An 18,880-nucleotide genomic window follows, 5' to 3' on the forward strand; every position below is an offset into this window, starting at 1 on the left:
CTTGACTTCTTTTCTGACTGTATCTGCAGGCATTCCTTCCCTGATGACCACTATGTGGAGTTCAGCAAGCACTCTCAGGACAGGGTCATTGGCACAAAGGGAGACATTGCACATGTAAGTACCAGGAAAGCTCATGGCTGTGAAGCTCTGGCAGAAATATAATTCTCCATAGGATGGCTGTTAATTGATGTGAGTGCTTTGATGCTCTGTGTAACTGATGAGCTTCAGAGGAAAACTTTGAAAGTGTCAAGTTACTTCTCCCTGTTCCTGAGGGTATAAACTTGACCATCACAAGCAGTGTGTTGCCTCTGGGCAAGTATCCTGGGCAATTTTAGAGTCTGCTTTGTGTTATTCATTTGAGAGAGATCATGCAGGATTTTTTTTTCCCCTGAAGTTGCTTTCTTAGTGTTGCTATTTAGTAATAATAATAAAGTTCCACTGTAAACAGTAGCTCAGCCAACAGCTGTGGAAATGACATATTAGAAGTGTCCTCCTTTTGCCCCCCACAAATTTGCAGCCTACTTTTGGGTAATTTAACTTTACCACTCTATCTTCAGAGAGTATTGTAGTGCTTTGCATGAATTCCTGCAAGGTGGACAGACAAGGCTTCAGAGACCTTCTTCTGCTTTGCAGTGCTAATTTGCATCTGTTATAGGCCCTGTCTCTCTTAAAAGAGAATTTGCATAAAAATTTTCCATGAAATATAACTTATTCAAATTATTTATAATTTCACATGTTACTCTGATTTGTTTAAGTAAACTCTCCATTCCTGCCCAGTTTTAACTTGGATTTAGCTAGAAGTTTGTTTATTGTGTTTATCTGGTAAATGGATTTGTTTTCCAGTTCTAGACAATATTTTCCTCTGTAAGTTTGAACAAGAGCTAGGCTCTGAGGGATGTTGCAGATCAGATTTATCTGAGGATATGATCACAAACCCTTTGTACTAGTTTAAAGGCCTTTTTATATTCCAAAAGTTTCTTGTGCCAAAGCTTAAATTTGCCTTTCTCTGTAAATGCCAGGAATTTTAACTCATTTTCTGTACTTTCTGGCTTTTTTCCCCTCTCTGTGTGCTTTGGAGTTTTAATGTTTGTAAATACCATCTGCTCTGAAAGCAGTTTCATTTCTGAAATAGTTTCTGGCTAAGTGGTACCTTGTGATTGCAGCTTCCCAGTCCACTCCTCATAGTGAGGTTATTTTATTTGGAACTCATCCTGATTGTAGTGAAATGTGTCAGTGAACCTGCAGTAAGCCAAGCACTGGCCAAAACTTGTGAGGCTTGGTTCCAGCTGTGAAAAACCATTAAAGGGCTGGTAGGAAAGGTTATTTATGGAATGCTGTCACTTGAAATGGAAAAATGAAATGGAGAATGGGGTGATTCTGTAAGCAATCTAGGAAGGGGAACAGGAAGATTTTAGGCACAGGTATATTACAAATTGTGACTAATCTTTCTTTTTCTTTTTAATCTAAAAGATCTATGATATTCAGACTGGCAACAAGCTATTGACTCTGTTTAACCCAGATCTTGCCAACAACTACAAGAAGAACTGTGCCACCTTTAACCCCACTGATGACCTTGTCCTAAATGATGGTGTCCTCTGGGATGTCAGATCAGCACAAGCCATCCACAAGTTTGACAAATTCAACATGACTATCAGTGGTGTTTTCCATCCCAATGGGCTGGAGGTCATTGTCAACACTGAAATTGTATCCTTTGGTACTGGCACCTCAAGAGCTGCTATGGATCAACAAGGAGCTGTTTGCAGAGTTGTATTCATGGTCCTCTGTGCTACATGTTACATGTGGTAACAGGAGTTTCTATCTGTGAATCAAGGAAGAGTAGGGACTGTTAGGTAGCTAATTTAAATCTGGATTCTGCCTCTGGTGCAGTCTGGAGAAAATACTTAATACAGAGAGAGAACAAGAGAGATTTTCTTCTCTGATAACACTCCATAGCACCTCAGCTCTCTTCCCATGTCTTAACAGCATCAGCCTTGAAGGTACTGCAGTCACTTCCCATGTCTGGGAATGGCATTTTGAGTAAGAGCTTTCTTATTTTGAACACACGGAATGGAATTGTAGAGCCAGTGTCCACCTCTGCTTTAATCATATTTGCAAGACAGAGGCAATGAGGTTTCTTGAATGCAGTTATCCAGGTCTTTGTCTCTTCACAGAAAAAGAAATAGAAGTTTTCAGTTGTTTGTTGCTCCTTAGCCTGTGTTTTTTCAGTGGGACCTCCGAACTTTCCATTTGTTACACACAGTACCTGCACTGGATCAGTGCCGTGTGGTCTTCAACTATACTGGCACAGTGATGTATGGAGGTAGGACTTCTCCCCTTCCATAGCTCTCCTGGGTCACCTCCTGTGAGATAAGTGGGTGCTTGTTCAGTGAAATGGGAAGCTTCAGAGACTCTGTAACTCTAGGCCTTACTGGCATATGTGACCTGGATTTTTTCCAGGATGTTCATGCTACATGTATTGCTGACAAAGACAGTTTTCTGTAACATCAGCAATATCACAACTAATTTGTGAGATTGAAAAGCAACCTATTGTATAATGGCAGATCCAGTGATGCTTGAGAAAATAATTTTGTCCTCTGTATTAAGTTTTGATGATCTGTACTATCAATAAAGGCATTTCTGGAAGAGTAGATATTAAATGGGTCTTGCCAAGCTGTTAAATAAAAAGAAAATTCATGTCAGAGTCTCATTTGATCTGAAGTTGATTAATAGTAGCAACTAATGGAAGGCAGATTTTTGGAATAATCTTTCCTTGGTTCAGCTATGTTGCAGGCAGATGATGAGGATGACCTTCTGGAGGAGAGAATGAGAAGTCCCTTTGGCTCTTCTTTCAGGACATTTAATGCAACTGATTATAAACCTATAGGTAAGAGTAAGACAGGCACCAATAGCTTTGTCTGGAGGTTTGAAGGTTTTTTGAAAGTTTGCTTAATAACATTCACTTCTCTTTGCACGTGTGAGAAGATAAACTACATCCTGTTCTGGAGGAAGCACAGGAGTTGGGTTTAACACTGACATAATTTTAAGTATCCCATATCCCATTCAGTGTGTGACTGCCTTACTTGCTCCTGTTGAGCAGTTCTGGCTTTATTTCCTCTCTTCTTTCCAAGTAAGGCATAATCTGAGACAGTAGGTCACTTGGCCAGGATGGCATTGCTCTCATTTCACACGGGGCTCTTTTTTTAGCTCATGGAGCTAAGCTAATTGCTGCTGTGGACATGTACAAATGTGGCTTTTGCTGTTGAAGGGAGGCACAGGTCACAACTCAGTCCCTTTGTTGCCACCTATTCTGAATATGGTGCTTAGGGAAACCAATAAATATATTATCAAGGGAGAAGGCACCGGGCAGAGCAGGTTAAGAGCTTACGTGGCTGTTTTTTACAGTGGTCTCCAACATTTCTATTCTTTATTACTACAAACATTATTTCACTAGTTTCAGCTGTTTTTTCTTGTCCCAAAACTGTATTATTTGGTTTTAGACACTTCTTTTTCAGTGAACATTAAGTAACCTGCAGTTAACTACTTTGTTCTGTGATGTTTTCCAGCTACCATAGATGTAAAGCGGAATATCTTTGACTTGTGCACAGACAGCAAGGACTGCTATCTGGCTGTCATTGAGGTAAAGCTGCTAAAATAAACCCTGGTCTCCTAGCTGTGCTTTGAATGCACTGCTTGTTGTTTCTGTTTTGGAGTTCCTGCTGTTAAATTCATGTCCTAAGCAGTGGTGGTGTTTTGATGGTGCTAAAGATGCTATTTGTTTTTTATTCTGCACCCCTGCAGTTTTGTTTTGCTGCCTCTTATTCTTTAAATTTCCAAACACATTTGCTTCTCTTCAAACTCTTCCCACTTCAAAATGTACAGAGATTTTCTTTCTCATGAGCATAAAGAAAAATGTGTTTTTTTCATATTTATAGCAATAATTTCCTATTGCAAATTAAAATGTGTATCAAATAACTGGGGAATGCAATCTTTTGGAGGCTTCCCACAGAGCTTTTCTGTGAATCACTCTTACTGTTCCTTTTACATTTGTCTTCCTAGCAAAATCCCAGAAGCTAAGGATTTGAAGCAAAAATTACTGAGCTAAACTTCTGGTTTGTTAGGGATGCAGTTCTTTGCTCCATAATATGTTGTCAGAACCCAATTTCTTGAAGCCTGATTATGCACCTGTAGTGAGTAATGTAAAGTCCTGTCAGCTTTATACTCTGTGAATCACTGATCCCTACAGACCACAAAAGCAAGTCAAGGATCTGTAGCAGGGCAAATTCCACGTTTAACTGCTGAAGTTGGAGATGACAAGGGTTGTGAGACCAAGAAAATTTTCTTTAATAGGAGTCATTGAAAATGTTACTTCAGGGAACATGGCAGGTGTTGAAACCAAAGAGACTCATTTTTAGTGCTAATTGTAGTGCTGCTGGTAAATGGGAGGGAAGGATTTTGGAAATGTTGCTGTGATTGGGGCCAGATGTAGCATTGAACCAACCAGCTGAGCTCAGTTCCTGGCATTAACTCCCATGTGGGCATCTCCCTGCAGAACCAGGGCAGCATGGATGCCATGAACATGGACACTGTGTGCAGGCTCTATGAAGTGGGCCGGCAGCGGCTGGCAGAAGATGAGGAGGATGAAGAAGAAGATCAGGTGAGAAACATAACAGTGATCTGAGTGTTCTAGAGTAGCTGTTAGCCCTCTACATGGGTTCATTTATTACCCAGAAAGTACAGAGGCCTCATTTGGCCTCACCTAATCTGAACTAGATCACTTTACTGTCAGTGTAAACTGAGACTGTCTGGTGTAGAACCTGTGTGAACAGTAACTTTGTGCACTCTAAACTAACACACTATAAACTAAATAATAGTTCATTTATTAATTTCCTTAAGTATTCAGTCTTGATCAGAAGCTTTGCTTTCTGTTCTGCTTTTTTTTTTCCTTTTTTTTAAAGTATTTCAATCCCCAATATAGACAGTAGTGCTTGAGGCTTTCCTTTTTCTCAATTCTAATTCTCATATTTGGACATAATTTATCACTTATTTCTGAAAGAGACACAGGTTGTGACTAATGCAGTGAAACTGCACAGTAGTTCTACACAGGTTTAAAGAATTTTGAAGGTTCAAAAGGTTTAAAGAATTTTGAAGAGGGCTGTAGGTTTGCACTGGGATATGTTGGTTTTCCTTTTCTGATCAGCTGTTTCACCTCTGGCAACTTGACAGAAGAGCTCAGAACTGCAGTAAGTGCTCCTCAGGGTGCAGCTGGTAGAATACACAGTAGCACAGAATGCTTACTACAGTAAAGGGAGAATTAAAGTTCCACAGAATCAGTTTGTAACTTAGTGGGTGTCAGGTGTTTTGGGGGTTTTCTTGGACAGGCAAAATCCTTATGCTTCAATTCCCTAAAGATTTAAAATGCATTATTCTTTGCTCTTTGGTGTCTGCATTCTAGTAAATCATACATTTGTATCTCCTGTGAGAAAAGCTGACTTCACCTTTTTCCAAAGAATGCCAGAAGGTGAAGCTGATACTTTGGTGGGGTTTTTCCCACTGTTTGGAAAGCTGGATTTGTGCTACTTTTTCTATCTCTGAATCTTCCTGTTGTTAGGTTAGAACTTGTACTTTCTAGTTCAGGAGGCTGGAGAGCAGGTCTCAAGAAAGAGTAATTTTGCAGTGAGTAGTTGTTATTATGATTTCCCTGTAGTTCTGAAGATAAAGCAGTAGTTCTGCTTTGGCTGTGAAGTGTGCTGTCCTGGCCACTGAGTGTGCTACAAGTTTCCAGTTGAAGTCTTGGCATTCTTTTGAAATCTTTGGTCACTGTTTCTATGCCTAGATTGAATAGATTAGAAGAATAGAATTTCTTGGGAAGCAATCAAGAGGGAGGAAAGATTATTGCTCCCTCCTTCCTTTCTGCATTCTAGCCTTCCAGTGCTTGCCCTGGGCAATATTTACTATTTCTATCTCCACTTCCACTGTTTTTGTTCACTTTCACTATATTTTAGTATTCATATTTTCTTTATAAAATCTCCAAGAATAGTTTGTAGCAGAAATTGGTCTTGCATTGTGCAATGATTAACTAGCAGCTGTCAGGGCACTGCTTTACAAAATGACTGCTAAGTGTTGACTTAAGGGAGATTTGTGTTTGTGCAAGGCAGTCAATGGTTCCAGGCTGTAACACCAGGTACCTAGCAGAGATAAGGGATCTGCCATCCATCAGATGTGACTGGGGACACTTTCTGTCATACAAATAGAGGTGGCCCCAGGCAGAATCTAAGTGTGCTAAATGCTTTCCTGTGAAGCTGATGGAGTGTTCAAACAAGGCTGCTCCTGGATTGATTTGCAGGCTAAGAGTGATAAGTTGGTATTGCATAACTGCTGCTTTTTGTGGTCTCTGTTTCTGGGGTCTGTATATGTTTCCTAGACAGCAACTTTTAGGGATTGTTACAACCAAGTTTCTTTAGTAGGAGAGTTTGGGTTTTAATATAAGCGACACTTATGAACCCAAATTCAATTCAATGTACAATTTAGCCAAACATAAACTAAGCCCCTTGCTCTTTTTCCCCACAGATGTTCTGTGCTTTCTCTTCGTGTTTATTTTTGTCTTAGGTTTAAGAAATACAGCTTTTGTCTCTGTAGAAACATCCAGCATTGAGCTAGAATGAATAGAGGTTTTCCTGAATAAAGACAGAATCTCTTTGGTACACTTGTCTGTTGAGAGGTTCCCTGTTGGAAGGATTTTTGTTTGTGTGCATATCCATATCCTCACACATATGTAAGTGTTTAGTATTTCCCTAGTTAGTCTCTGTGATTTAGCTTCTGAAAAATTTGGTATAACATTTCAAACTTGTTGGAACTTCTCACAGATATACTCTAAAACCCTTTCTGGCTGAAAGAGGATGCTTTCTTGATCTTTCATGAAAGTGGTGTGGGGGGGAAATGCATATGAATCAACATGAATCTGGTGTCTTTTTAGTTAAGGTTTGTGAAGCAGAAACTAATCTGTTTGACCCCTACCTCCTCACACCTTGACTTGATGTATATTTGGGTTTTTATATCTGACCTACATGGGTCCATGGATACCTTTTTTGGCCTATACAGAAGATACAAAATGATGAGTACTCAGTACAGAAAATATAAAATAATGAGTACTCAAATAGAAGGGTGGCTCATAGGCAAGTCTTGCTCAGAAGTCATGTGATGCACAATGAAATGACTGTAAAATCTGTGCTAAGAGATAAGAACTGTGGAGAAAAATATCTGCCTTTTTTTTTTATCTTAAATTTTGGTGCCTTACAATGTCAGCTCTGACAAATGTCAGCTGATGGCTCCATGACAGCTTTTTCAAAAAGCAAAGACTGAGAATCTGTAAAATGAATCTAGCAGAGATGTTTGGTCTACAGATATCTTTCAGTTCCTTCTGTAATTTAAGGAACAAAACATCTATGCTATTCCTCCTATCTCAAACTAACTTTGTACAATCAACTGATCTGCTACATAAATTGCCCTCAAATTAAATGCTGGGGCTGACTCAGTGGCTTGAGCATGGGACTGCTGCAGTGATTGTTTGTGGGTTTGTTTGAAATGCTTGAGGACAGCAGCAGTGTGGCCTGGTTCCTCCCTGCTGCTGTAGCAGCCTGTCCAGTGGGATCCCTGGGAGGCTGTCTGTGCCTGGGAATGGCCAGAGCTGTCAAACCTTGTTAAACAGAACAAATGCCAGTGAATGTTGATGCTCTGTGGTCTGTATTTACTATGCACTGAGGGAAAGTGAGGGTGTAACATGCTTAACAAGAGTCTCTTTGCAAGCTCTTTGGTTGGGTGGTTTACTCCAAAAATACCAGTGTTCCTGCCTTGAACTTCCATGAGATTTGTGAATTATTTCACTGCTGGGTGAGTATCCAAGTATGTGCAAAACTGTGTTCAGCATACAGAGAAATAGGTAAGGGTTTCCTATTTTTCAGTCTGGCTGTAAGATCTTCCTCTTTTTCCTCCTGTATTTGCCAGTGTTCTGATATACTCCTTCAGTTAGATTTAGTGAAAAAAGTTGGGGGTCTGAGTTACTGGTACAGATCTTGGACCATCTTTTAGTTGTTAGCTTGCTTTATTCTTACTTATTTCTCTTTCTTGGCTGATTAGTATCCTGTTTCCCTTGTTAATCTACTGTCTTCTGTAGTGAGTCAGATGAGGAATTTCAGAGGAAATGGCACATGGCAGCTACCATGGGCTAGAAAAAGAGACTTCAGAAATATTACGTGCTCAGAAAAGCTGAAACCAAGGGAGAGTAGACTCAAAACTGTGAAACTGAAGTCTGGATGAGGTGGTCTTCTGAGTGGGTTTTAGGATTTTCAGTTTTAGGATTTTCACTTTTACTTCCCTGTTTTAGCTTTTCTTTCCATATTACTTGTTTAGGCCTGTTTTTCTCTCTGTGGTACATGTGGGTGATGTTGCATCTCTAAGGCTCTAGTAGTGTCCTCAGTTATTGTCATGTTCAGAGGGATTTATGGCTTCAGTAGCACATTGCTTCACCTAGCTGTCCCTGTCCTATAAAGTGTTCTACTTCTTTTGCCAGACCTGAAGAACTGTTAATTATCCTGCAGTGCTTCTGGGCTATCCAAATGGTTGATGGTAGGTGTGTAATTTGTCTTTTTGCATTGGTTTAGAAAATTCCAGGTGATGGGAAATAAGCTTTGTTGATAAGGCAATAAAGACTGAAAAGACAATCACTATTTTAACATATGGTTTAGCCAGGGTGGAGAATGTTTTCCTCAGCTTTCTATGTCTTTCTGTGTCTATGTGATCCCAGGTTCTACTTTTATTTTAGGGTTCTCCCCCCGTGTGCCTGCAACAGTAATTACAACAGCAATTCCACTGTACCTTATTGCTGTTGTTTGATATAGTTAGTTTGTTTTTTCATGTGAACACTTACTTGCTGGGGAAAGACCCCCCCCAAACCTTAATCCATATTGGCACAGATATTTGGGAATTATCAGACCATGGTGGTGCTTTGCCACTATAAGATGACTAGAATGATTTTTGTCACCAGGGACCCTAAAGTAAGGGTTTGTTTTAGGAGCTGTTCCTGTAGTATTTGAAGGTACAGCTTGATTTTGGATCTTACTCAGGAATAAAATGGTTTACAGAATAATAGCTGTGAATGGGTGTTTCCAGACAAATGTCTTAAATGATAATAAATATGTGTCTATTGCACATGTTCATAGAAATCTTTGAGGTTAGTTGCAGCTGGGAAGGCTGAGAAAAGAGTGGTTTCTATCAAAGACCTTTTTATATAACAGACACATCTTTTGAGCAGGCATCCTCCAAAACTGATATTTAAAAGAACAGTGCCTGTACTTTTAACCACATTTTTAGATAGTAGCAAATAACTGTGACTACTTTAGACTATTCTGTTGTTTCAGAATCTATTTTCAGTAGCTCTCAGGCTGTGCAAACAGAGGAATTTCTTGGAAAGAGATAAGTATTTGGAGTTTCCAGAAGGGCAGACTTAGTATTATGGTGTAAAACAGCTTCAGCAGAGATCAAAACATATTCTGCCTGTTCAGTGACATAAATCAAAGATTTCCTTCCTCTTGCCTAACACATCTTTCTAGAATTCCCACAGTAGCTGGGATCCAAGTAAATAAAAGCTGCCTCAGCTGCCATGAGAAATGTCAGTCAGAGGCTTGAGAAAATAAAGGAAGAAAATCTTGTCCATAGAGGGGGAGTTCATTTACCTGCCAAATTCTTAAATTCCTTTATGCAATATTGTTCTTTGTCATGGAATTAAAGAAATTAATTTATTTTTGTAAGTGAGAGTGTGAGATCAGTGAGAGAAAGGAAAAGAAGCATATTGAGAAATTGTGCCCTGTTCTGTACTCCTTACATTACCTCTGAGCCCTGCAGCACAGACAATATAATAAGTCACCTTAGAACCCCTTTATCCCAAGCATTAAGGGAGTTACCAGCTGTGAAATGGTGGCTTGCAGGTGTCTCAGAGGGCAGTGGCTGGAGCCAGGTTGATTATTATCAGCTGCAGTTAGATGGAAATGGAAACATTTAATAGGCAAAACCTGAGTTTGCTCAAAAGAGCCCCATCTGAACCTCCTGATCCATGTGAGCCCCATTCCCTTAAAGCTTTTGTTTGTCTGTATCATGGATGGTTTGTGATTCATCACAGGTAAGTAGTCATTGTTAGACAAGCTAAACCTACTTACACAGTCTAAGAGATTAACTGCTTTTTATTTCTTCACTCCATGTTTTGCCTCTGTGACATTCTGTACGCTGTGTGCTGTTTCCTGTTTTAAATCTGCATATACCCACACCTGCATAGCAGCCTATGGTAAGATTCCTTGCTTGTTACATATGGCAACTTCTGCACCTTCCCAGGCTTCTACATTTTTAGCTCTGTGACTAATGGCTAAGAAGAAGTAGAAATTCTAACCCTGAAGTAGCCAAGAAGGTAAAAGTAGGTGCAGCCCTGTAGTGTGAAGGAGATGAATTCTTGGAATTGATTTCCTGGTAGATAACAGGAATTAGGGGTTTGCTAGCTGAGGGGGAGGATGGACAGGTAATCCAGGAGATGAAAATCTTTACATGCTTCACCAGGGAGTCTGTTGGCTACATTTAAGCTTTTTCCACTACTCATTGTCTGGGAGTGTTAAGAAGTGGCTGGGGGGAGGGAATTGGATAGAAACTGTTAAGTGACTGAAATGCAGACATTGTCACTCTTGGGAATTGCATTGCAAAGGCCCAGGAAGTACCAACATGGTACTCAGCAAGGAGGACAATTGTCAGAAGATATGACAAGAGGATTGTCTGTGGAGAAAGATAAATTACTAGAACAAGGAGAGGCTTACTCATCTGGGTGAAACATTCTTCAATACACTTGTATTTGAACAATGATCATATGTCCTTTTTTATGAAAGCAAAGCCCCTTCCCAAGCTTGGCAATAGGGAGTAATTAAAATAATACTGATTATCTGGAAGGCATCAGATTGCCGAAATTACAAGTTTGCTCTAGGAGAAACTTGAGGAAGGAGGGTGAAAACCAGGAGGCTGTTTCTTGCAAAAATTCTTTCCAAATAAATTAACCAAAATAATGGGACTATGGGAAAATTAATTTATTTAAAAAGAAAACAAACCTAGATGAAATAAACAACTGCTAGAAGCAGATGTTACCAGCAGATAATTTGACTTGTCTAAAAGTAGCCAGAAGTGAATTAAATATGAGCTGAAACATTTGAAGTAGTGGGAAGAGCTTTACTAACATTGATTAGTTCTGCAGATAACAAAAAGATAGGTGAAAATAAGAATAGTTAGAGTAATACATCTAGCATGATTCAAACTGAGAGGTGCAATAAAGATTGTGTTTTCAGAGGGAGAGAGTGTTGCTGGAAAGCAGCTGGAGGTGAGAGGTGCTGATGGGAGGAGAGGAAGAAAAAGTCAATGAGGTGCGAGACAAACAGATGAAGCTTTTTGTAACAGCTGAAACCATGTAAAATAAGCAAAAAATCAGTAACCTGTAGATCTCAAGACGGAATCAAAATTTCAAACCCAAAGATCTTCTTGTAGCAACTAAATGCCAGCCTAATGCAAATTTGAGCGATTGTGTAATCTGCAGTGGAGAAGTCTCAAATTCTGGTCACGTGGTCATAAACTTTAGGATTCAGAAAATGTGAGAAAGCTCTATAAAAATGTCTTGAGAGAACTCGAAAGCAGGCTGGTGTATTTTTATATACTGCAGATCTGCAGTGCTGTAAGTTGTACTTCCTGGAAGCACTTTGTACATAAACTAATTTAATGTTAGAATACATTACAGAAATATATTAAAATCAAAAAGTTAAAGTTCTGCTTAGCTAACATGTATTTTGCATCAGTTTGAATAAGTGAAATGCTGGAGTTTTCCTGAACCTTTGAATGACTTTTGAGAGATAAACACCAGTATGTCAAGTATCAATAAGATTTGCTACTCAAAAAAGAGAAATTTGTGAATTTTGTGTATGCAAGATGATTGGTAAAGGGGAATGGTAAGAAAGTTGATGATGATGAAAGCTTATGAAGTGCATGCCAACAAGCATCAAAGAACAATATGGCAGAAAGCACATAATGCTTGAACAAGTGTAAAGGGTATTTACTAAGCTCTGAAAGGGCTGTAAAAACTGGTAATATGAAAAATTAGGTCAAGTAGCTTTTTTTTATTCCCGTGCAGCCAGCCCAGTATCTGCCATTCCATTAGGGGATGTTGTTTAGTTTTTTCTTTTGGGATTATAAATGGTAAATTAATTGAACCAAATCTACTTGGCTTTCTGGAAGCAAACCAGTAATTTGCTTTGAGATGGTCTTGAGATAGCTCTTTGCTGTGTAATCAACTTTTCTGATTCTTTAAGTTTATGTCCAGGTTTTCTTGTACTATTACATCTCTGTAAATGTTTCCTACACAAACCTGGATATGGTTTGGAATAGCTGTCTTGTCTTTCCTTTTGTGACATGGCACAAAGTTTTTTTCTCTGCTCTTACTCAGAGTGTTTGAGTCCCTGGGGAAGGTGTGCCATTCTCTCTGTGTAGGGATCCCTTACATGAGACAGTTGTGGTGTCTCATGAGGATCCATCCTGAGTCCTCATGAACAGCCTGGATATCACTTACATGTGGTGGTGTTAGACTGCACTGGCACTCCCTCACCCCTTTCTCAGCTGTGTCCCAGGGCCTGGGTTTAGAGCAGAAGCTCTGGTGCTTTGTTGGGAGAGCTGAGCTGTGCCCAGGCTGTGCCCAGGCTGGGCTGGGTTTAGAGCAGAAGCTCTGGTGCTTTGTTGGGAGAGCTGAGCTGTGCCCAGGCTGGGCTGGGTTTAGAGCAGAAGCTCTGGTGCTTTGTTGGGAGAGCTGAGCTGTGCCCAGGCTCTGCATGGAGCCGTCTGCTCCAGCTGGGAATGCTGCACTGGCCCTGCAGAGCTGCTGCTTGGCTGAGGAACTGAGACAGAATTTATTTGCCTATGGCTTAGCAGAAGCTTCACAGTGTCCAAGTGGTGTTTGGGTTCTTTAGAACGTGGCAACGTACAGGTTTCCTCCTCACTGATGAAGATGCTCCTCAAGCCCTGTGAGGTGTCACCCCTCCAGCTCTGTAAGGATGTCACTGTGTGTCACACTCACGTGCACAGGTGACTTCTTGGAGCGTGAGTTACACACTGTTTTCTGTTTTACCAAGGACAGGTATAATTTTCATCTCATCTTAATATTTTTAGGTGGTTTTTAAATGAATGTGGCCTGGCCCTAATCACCAACTTCAGATTAAGTAATTTAAATGGTAAAAGTGGAAACATTTCATTTTTTCTGTTTGTATTTTCACAAATTATTTTTTCTTCAGTGGTTGATATAACCCTTCAAAGTTAATTTGCAGCTAAATATACACACTTTCTGTGTAATTTGGTTCTTACTCTTGTGACCCAGAAGGGATTGTTAACTCTATACAACTGTATTTAATTTCATCCTGTATTTGAAGGGTGGCATTGGTATAAGGGCCTTGCCTTAAGCTTGAATTTGAATGTTGATGAAACAGTAATTCAGCTTACAAGAAATATGTTATATATGAACCACAGTCAAATTTAATAGTTTTGACATTTTGAATCCTTGTGGACTAGATATTTAGGAAAAAATACTTTCAGAAATTCCACATATGTAGAAATACAGAGGGGACCTAACTCATTTCAGAATCCCTTAAGTTTTACCTTCATGGACTCCAAATGGATCTTGTAGACAACATACTTGTTTTTCCTAATATCTACACGTGTGTCTCTATCTCCAGATACTGAGAAACTTGGTTTAATAGTTCCAAGATTTTGGAATAAATTGGTATCTCTTTTCTGCTTCAGAGTTGTTTAGACACTGGAAAAGGAAAATAAACTCTCCTACCTTTTCAGTTTTTAATCAGCTTTTCAATTCTGAATAGAGTAATAAAATTTAAGACATTGGTCTCTGTGCAGATACTGCATAGAGCAAAAAAAAATACAAATTATTAATGCAAAGCTTTTATACTCAATTCAGTATGTGTTATGGGAAATGATACCCAGTATGGCACTGCATAAAACTTAACTGCAGGTAGGATGTTTCCTCTGTGTGTATACAATTAAGTCTGTTTATCTGAGGACTCATTAACTCAAAGTAAAGTTGTAATTTCTTAAAATAAGCACAGACTTTAAAAGAGGTTGGTTTTAATTTTATATTTAATATAAACTCTTTCATAAAGGAAACTGTATGTAGCAAACCATTGCTTTTGTGCTTTAATCTGCATTTAAGAACATGGCACTTCTGGTCAGCAGTGAAGACTTGGCTGCCTTTTGCAAGTGAAGAAACAATACAATTTACTTTTGCCTGTGACAGATGTTGGATTTGTGTGGGTGTGGTGGTTTTTTATAGCACTGACTGAAGCAAAAGTAGGTTGGGGAGATGACAGTAAAGGACTTTCCTCTGTCCCTTTGGATCTGAAAATGCAGCAGTCTAAACAGTGGGAGTGTGGTGAGCTTGAGGACCGAAGGAACCCTTGAAGTGGGTTGTTAGATATCGATCTTAATTGCTTCCTAATTTTGCAAAATGTGTCACCTCCCAGAACAAAGAGGCAATTAGGACTGAATGAGCTGAGGCATTCTGTTAGAGGAACAGGCTGTGGCTGAGGAGAAGTGCAGGTGGATTGAAGCTTTTCTTTCAGCCCTGGAATGCTCTGGAGCTTGGCTTGTGATGGCAGTTTGTCTGGGAGAAGGGTGGAACTGTTACAGCTCCTTCCCACTCAGTCTCATCCACTACACACAGATTTCTGGATTTTGCCTATACAATGAGGAATTCAGTTGCTTTACTGAAGGCAAATTCTGATTTGATAAAGATCTTGATCCACAGGTAAATACCAAAGATGTGGCTCCTGAGCTGCCTTAAACAGTTCTGTCATCTGAAGCTGAGTGATTCAGGGATTGGCTTAGGCTAAAAGTATTTTTCCCTACACTTTATACCTCATCTAAATGGCAGTGACAGAGACTGATGGTGCATGTGGTTTGGTGTCAAATGGAGCTTTTGGTCCTGCTGAAACTTAATGCCATTTGCACAAGACTAGCAACAAAGCCATGGATTAACAGGTCTTCCTGCATGTCCTTCTCAAGGGTGCATTGTGGTGCCATGTGTTGGTGGCCAGTCCTGGAGAGGAGGTTGAGCCAATGGTACCTGTTTGCACCAGCATTTTGCAGTTGAGATTTTGCAGGCCTGCAGGTGATCTGGCATGTGTGATATTCTGAAGCTTTGGAGAGAGTGCTTAGATGGGTGATGGGAGAGTGTTTATATTGTCTGATGGCTGGATGTGGGGAGAAATGAAAATGATAGGTTTTCTTTAGTTACTGGTATTCCATTTTACATTTATCCTAATGTCTGCAATGGACTGGTTTTGCTGTCTTTATAGGAGGAAGAGGAGCAAGAAGAAGAAGATGATGATGAAGATGATGATGACACAGATGACCTTGATGAACTAGATACAGACCAGCTGCTGGAGGCTGAGCTGGAGGAGGATGAGAACAATGAGAATGCTGGTGAGGATGGAGAAAATGACTTTTCTCCCTCCGATGATGAGGAGATTGCCAACCTCCTGGAAGAGGGAGATGAGGGAGAAGATGAAGATTCTGATGCTGATGAGGAAGTTGAGCTGATTCTTGGAGATAGTAAGTGTGTGGCCACCTGCTTAAGGTCCTGACAAAGAGGTAACATCTAAATTTCCCCTGAAATGACTTAACTGACTTGTCCCTGGCTGGTATGAGTGACAGGCCATCATCACCCTGTTCACCTGGAGCTTCTCTTAGTAATCTGCTGGTAAAAACAGCTCTTATGTGAGAGACCAACTGTGCATTCTGGAAAAGGAGGTATCTGCTTTCTTCAGATGCTCCCAGGTGTGTGTGTATGTGTGAGAACTCTGTGTGAAGAAGCTTTGTATGATTGCTTGCCTGTCCTCCCTTCAAGGGGAAACAGGTTTAACTCTTACCTCACCTGTCCTCTCTGCCTCTTGTGAGCCTATAAGGACAGAGAAGCACTTTTGATCCTTGGTGCTGTTCTTTCTCTTTTGTAATTGCTTAAAGTGCAAAGCCAATATGACATTTCTGACTTCATTTCCTTTATTACACTGTTCTGAAGCTAACATAACTTTTGGGATACAATTTAAATTGTTCTCTTTTTTGGGTGTTCTGCAAATACAGTGATTTGAAAATATCAAGTGTGTGTGTATGTGTGCATAGAAAGGTCTGAACTTTTTATGTAGCAATAACGTTTGGAGAAATGCTTCACAAGAAAGAAGGTGAGTAGGATAGCATGAGGCTTGAGATCTGTGACATTACATTCTGTTCCCTCTTTTGCAGCACAATTTTTGAGTATGTGCAGCCAAACCACTTAGTTAGTTTTAATTTTCAAGCTGTAAAAATGGACATAATGGACATAATATAGTTACCTTAAGTTAAAAGGTTGGTAAGGATGAGTAATTACAATGTGCAAGGTGTTTGAAGTCCTGCAGTGATAGATTGACTCCCATCTCAGCTCTCACATCAATCTTCCCTGGCAGTGAGCTGGAGGATGAAGCATGCCAGGCCCCTCTGGGGCAGTGATGTGGCTGGCAGGCTCATCCATGTCTTCTGTGGCAATGTAGCTCAGTCATTTTTAAGGACATGGCCACGTGAGGTTGCCAGAGTTATTCTGTGGGGTCACTCTGCTGTTCTAGAAGGAAATAGGTTTGTACTGTAGGGCCATATAAGATATTTGCACAGCTCAGTCATTCATGGCATCTTGCAGTGCAACATTTTGGGGTTACAGGGAACCTCTGTGTCCTAGTAGTGGACAGGAGCTTTGTGACACAACTCCACTTGTTTTTCCTCAGGGAATGCAGAGCCAAAAGCTCTTCAGTGAGCACCTGGGGTGCTGTACCTTGAATTGTCCAAGGGGCAGCATGGCCAGGATGTTCAGGCCATTTCAATAACTCTTCCTGGAACAAACCAGGGGCTACTTGACAGAAATTTCAGGCATGCTCTGCAGAGCACTGTTATGAAGTGGCCACATCTGTACCTCATTTATAGATAGAGCTACTTGAGCAGACCTTGGATCTGTGGAGCTGCAGCCAGCCCATCCTGTGGCTGTTAGGTTGCTTAGCAGCAATTTCAGGAACTCAGAGCAGGAAGTGCAGCTCTGCCAGGCTCAAGTGTGCATGGCCCTTGATGGGTTTGATGAGTGGGGTTCTGTGGCAGCTTTTCTGTGACTTCATCTGACTTCTTTTCCCACCCAGCAAAGAGCAATTAAAATTTTCCTTTGCTTATGCTTGTTCCAGAATTAAAAGTTGGAATGGCACTGCCAGTATAGAGAGTACTGGCATGGGGTGCATTTAGAGTGTTCCCTGCTGCAGATTCTTGCTGTATTGTGGGTGAACCTCCATAACATACAGTGAGTGTTGCCAAAGCAAAATAATTCAGAGAACAATTGAAATAGGGAAGTGAGTGGCATTGGTCTCTTGTGCTTTAGAAGAGGTTCTAATTCCTTTTTTAAAATAATCCATGGAGAACCTGAATTTGTCTTCCTCCCCCTTTGTTACCACCTTGGGGACGTTAGATCTGTTTGTCAAAGCAGTTCATGCATTGTGCAGGTCTTTAAAGAGCTTCTTCCTGGGCCAGGTGGGTGTAATTTCTGAAATGCATATGTGACATAGGATGGAAGAAATATATAGAATTCTCACCAGCAGCCTGACTGACTCTTGATTCTGATTCCTCTCTTCTTCCATAATCCAAAATGGCAACTTCCAGGCAGGTCTGTGCAAACTAATTATGCCAAGCAGTTAACTGCAGTCAGGCTTACTTACAGAGCTCAGAACTGGAAGGTTGTGTGGTGAACTGGGGAATAGTGAGGAGATCCTTTCTCAAAGCTTTCCTCTGAGTTAAAAAAAAACCCAAACCAGCAAACCCCCCCCCCCCCAAACTCCAACTTTCTCAGCTTTTCTTCTCCAGAGTTTCTGGATTTTTATCTTGCTTGTGCTTCTTTCCCTCTTACTGTGTAAGTGTAGCTGCTGCAGCACTGGCTGGTGTTTTCTAACTCCCCAATGTAGCTGTGGCGTTTCTGGGAGCACTGATGGCCCCTCAGCTTAGGCTCAGTCTGATGGATGGTGACATGGAGCATCCCTTGCTGATCACAGTGGAAAGGCAGCTGGCTGATCTTTAGGGAGGAGGGTTGGGGGAAAGGGTTTGTGCCCTCTCTGCTTGCCTGTGATTTTTTTTCCCTAAGGATAGCATCTAAGAAGGGTTGAACCCCTTCCAGAAGGTTTTTCTATCTTAACAGGCATTTAGAGATCCACTATTTCTGAGATGGCTAAGTGGAAGTCTTGGTGTCTTTTTTTTTTTTCTTTTCTTTTAAACTATTTTTAATACCCAGTTATCTGCTGCATCCAATGAATTCACATAAGAAAAAGAGCCAACATCACCTCTAAGGTAAGGAAGGAGCCCTCTTGCTGCCAGAGCTGCTACCACTTCCCTCTTGGACAACTGAGGGAGGAGAGATCTTGTGTTTGAAGATAAAAAGCAAGTGTGTGTATGTGTGTGTGACTGCTTCTGGTAAATCCCTTCATGCCTTCATTCTGTACCACAATGAAGAAAAGCAGGAAAAGCACAATTTGCAGGTCACCTTTAGGAAGTGACCTATAGTTAAATTCATTACAGAAACCTCTGAGATACTAGAGGAAGGTTCTAGTTGGGAGTGTGTGGATTGCTTCCACCCTAGTGGGGCCCAGCTTACTCCATAAGGAATTACCTTGTTCACATCATACAGGGGCCAGGCTGGTGGGGCCGTCCAGCTGTGAGGAATGACTGCCACATCTGTCCAGCCCCTGGTGTGAAGAGC

The 18,880-nt window shown here is 40.7% G+C and overlaps 1 protein-coding gene across 5 annotated transcripts in view; it reads left to right on the plus strand.

Annotated features, from left to right (window-relative positions):
* DCAF1 (DDB1 and CUL4 associated factor 1) overlaps window positions 1–18,880 on the plus strand; it is a 48,377-nt gene that overhangs the window by 28,248 nt on the left and 1,249 nt on the right. Inside the window, exons 17-25 of one of the 5 annotated variants that reach the window (XR_008534928.2) lie at window positions 30–114; window positions 1,471–1,704; window positions 2,227–2,320; window positions 2,780–2,884; window positions 3,564–3,637; window positions 4,550–4,654; window positions 15,426–15,681; window positions 15,778–15,906; window positions 18,416–18,471. Coding sequence is in view for 3 of the 5 variants with exons in the window: in XM_054640398.2 (XP_054496373.1) it covers window positions 30–114; window positions 1,471–1,704; window positions 2,227–2,320; window positions 2,780–2,884; window positions 3,564–3,637; window positions 4,550–4,654; window positions 15,426–15,681; window positions 15,778–15,833 (1,009 nt within the window). In the remaining 2 variants the exon portion in view is untranslated. The other 4 variants (XR_008534929.2, XM_054640400.2, XM_054640398.2 and 1 more) reach the window with 4 other exon arrangements.

This window comes from Agelaius phoeniceus, chromosome 11 (genome assembly GCF_051311805.1).
Source record: "Agelaius phoeniceus isolate bAgePho1 chromosome 11, bAgePho1.hap1, whole genome shotgun sequence".
NCBI classification, from domain to species: domain Eukaryota; kingdom Metazoa; phylum Chordata; class Aves; order Passeriformes; family Icteridae; genus Agelaius; species Agelaius phoeniceus.